The sequence below is a fragment of the Chrysemys picta genome, chromosome 1, assembly GCF_011386835.1.
Source record: "Chrysemys picta bellii isolate R12L10 chromosome 1, ASM1138683v2, whole genome shotgun sequence".
Taxonomy (NCBI): Eukaryota; Metazoa; Chordata; order Testudines; family Emydidae; genus Chrysemys; species Chrysemys picta.
In genome coordinates this window covers 357,489,805-357,492,557 of record NC_088791.1, presented here as the reverse complement: position 1 = coordinate 357,492,557, position 2,753 = coordinate 357,489,805, and the positions used below count along the sequence as shown (strand labels likewise).

Sequence of the window (2,753 nt, the reverse complement as noted above, 5' to 3'; positions counted from 1 at the left end):
GGTGAAGCACTGGAATGCATTACCTAGAGAGGTGGTGGAATCTCCTTCCTTAGAGGTTTTTAAGGTCAGGCTTGACAAAGCCCTGGCTGGGATGATTCAGTTGGGAATTGGTCCTGCTTTGATCAGGAGGTTGGACTAGAAGACCTCCTGAGGTCCCTTCCAACCCTGATATTCTATGATTCTATGATTCTATGAACACAGACACTGAGATTAGCTCAGCTCTGGGAAGGCTGGAGACGATCTAGAGAGTGACGGGGAAGGCAGGAGAGGAGCGATCAACAGGAGTGTGACCTTGGGGGAAAGGGTGCAGAAGTGGGAGGAGTCTCGAGGTGAGATGTGCATCAGGGGTGGGGATTGGAGGAAGGAGTTGGGCAGCATCTCAGGGGTCCAGTTAACAGAAATTGGAAAGGTGGCATCCCTATGAGTTAATGAATTGTACATAGATCGATTCCCCAGTTTGGCACACAGACACAGCACAATAAGGTCAGGAAAGGGCTTAAAGTCACCTTCACTCTCCAGACAGTGATTCAGGGAAGAGGGATTAGCCCAATATCACCAACCAGCTCTGCGTGAAACTCAGTCTGAGAGCCAGAGCACCAGGAGAAAACTTTCATCCCTTTATGAGTAACAAGCCGGAGGAGCTTGTCCCGGATCTGTCTGGTCCTTACACCGTAGATGACTGGGTTTAGCATGGGGGGCACCAGAAGAAACATGTTGGCAAAGAGAATGTGGAAATGCAGGGGCACATTGTGGCCAAACCGGTGTGTGAGGAAGGAGAAGAGAGCCGGGATATAAAGGGTTAAAATAACACAGAGGTGGGAGACGCAGGTCCCAAAAGTCTTGAGCCGGGCTTCCTTTGTGGGGAGTCTGAAGATGGCCCTGAGGATCTCGGTATAGGACAAGGCAATACAAAACACATCCAGACCAGTGACCAAGAAGGCCACAAAGAGGCCATAGTAACTACTGACACGGATGTCAGCACAGGCCAGCTTCAACACAGCCATGTGTTCACAGTATGAGTGGTGGATGATGTTGGTTCTGCAATATGGCCACTGCCTTGCCAGGAAAGGATAGGGCAGTATGAACATGCCGCCACGCAGCAACACAGCAAGGCCAATCTTGGCCACCAAAGGGTTAGTCAGGGTGGTGGAATATCTCAGAGGATCACAGATGGCCACATAACGATCAAAAGCCATGGCCACAAAGATGCCAGACTCCATCGCTAAGAAGCAGTGAATGAAGTACATCTGGGTGAGGCAGGCACTGAAATCAATTTCCCTGGAATTGAACCAAAAGATGCTAAGGGTTTTGGGCAGGGTGGACGTAGACAGGACAAGGTCGGTGACGGCCAGCATGCAGAGGAAATAGTACATGGGCCCATGGAGGGTTGTTTCCATCTTCACAATGAACAGGATGGTGAAGTTCCCCAAGATGGCTATGATGTACATGGTGCAGAAAGGGATGGAGATCCAGACATATGCTGCCTCCAGCCCAGGAATACCCAGCAGGATGAAGGTGGAGGGGTTTGTGAAGTCGGTTGTGTTGGAATCAGACATGCAGTAGGGGAGAAGGTGTCCAACGCTGAGGCAGAACGGTGTCTCCTGCATGTACCGTACGTTCCCCTGACTTCCTGTATGTGCCCAGGGTCTAGGGTGATGGTGGCAGTACAAATGCCTGGATGGAGAGACAATGTTAATATGAGACACTACATGCACTACTGGAGGCTGTTCTCATGAGTGAAGCAGATTGGTTGCTCTTCACACACCAAAAAATGCCATTTTCATTATTCAGATAAATGAATTATGAACAACTGACCCTTCTAATGCCAATTCCATATTGCATTGTGCTCCCTGTAACAAGAATTCCTACATTTCTTGTTTGGGAAAACTTAACAGGCACCAGCAGGAAACACAAGTGTGGATACTGGTTATCCATCATTGTTGCAATGAAACCCAGGTTAGAGAATCCATGCTGTAGGGAGTTCCCCATTAACCCAGTTGTTCAACATCTGAGACTTTCAGGGGAGAAAACTGTGGGTAATAATGGGCTCTCTAATCTAGCAGAGAAAGACAGAGCAAGACTCAATGTCTGGAGGGTGAAGCCAGACAAATTTTTAGCACTGAGGGTGATTAACCTTTGGAACAAAGTTTCATGGATGATTTAGACACAACAAATGCTAGATGACCCTTGCAGTCGCTTCTAAGCCTGTTGCTCTACGATTCCATGATATAAAATCCTAGTGTAGACCCGGCCTTAGTCAAACACAAGCCATGGAGCTCAATGCAGGCATAAATGGGTAAAATGTAATGGCCTGTGTTATACGGGAGGACAGACTTGATGATCTAATGGTGCCTTCTGATCTTAAAGCCTATGAAAGTAGATCAGGCATTTATATTTACTGTGTCTCACAACACACAAAAAAGGGAAAATTCAATTACATTGGCAATCTGTACATATAACACTGAGAAAAGAAAATTGTTTACAGATAATCCATATTTGGCCAATGGAACTCCTTGTCACAGACATTCTGGAACAAAGAGTGTAGGTCAATGGTTCCAAACTTTAACAACCCGTGAACCCCTTTCACTAAAATGTCAAGTCTTGCGAACCCCCTCCTAAAAATTAATATTTCCAGGGATTTTCTCCTTTACCTGAGTATAAATTATAAAAGCAGTGATCTTGGAAATATAAAATTGTGTTTATGATATGCTTATTACACACTATTATTAATTATTATTTATCATTACAGTAAT

The 2,753-nt window shown here is 45.9% G+C and overlaps 1 protein-coding gene across 1 annotated transcript; it reads right to left on the bottom strand.

Moving 5' to 3' along the window:
* Window positions 1-527: 527 nt before the first annotated feature.
* Window positions 528-1,607, bottom strand: LOC101945274 (olfactory receptor 52R1-like). The gene has a single exon (XM_024114115.2). It carries the CDS (start codon window positions 1,605-1,607, stop codon window positions 528-530), a length of 1,080 nt encoding a protein of 359 aa, XP_023969883.2.
* Window positions 1,608-2,753: the final 1,146 nt, after the last annotated feature.

Excerpts from the sequence above, each read along its gene's own strand:
- LOC101945274 (XM_024114115.2), bottom strand. The coding sequence starts at position 1,607 with ATGCAGGAGACACCGTTCTGCCTCAGCGTTGGACACCTTCTCCCCTAC.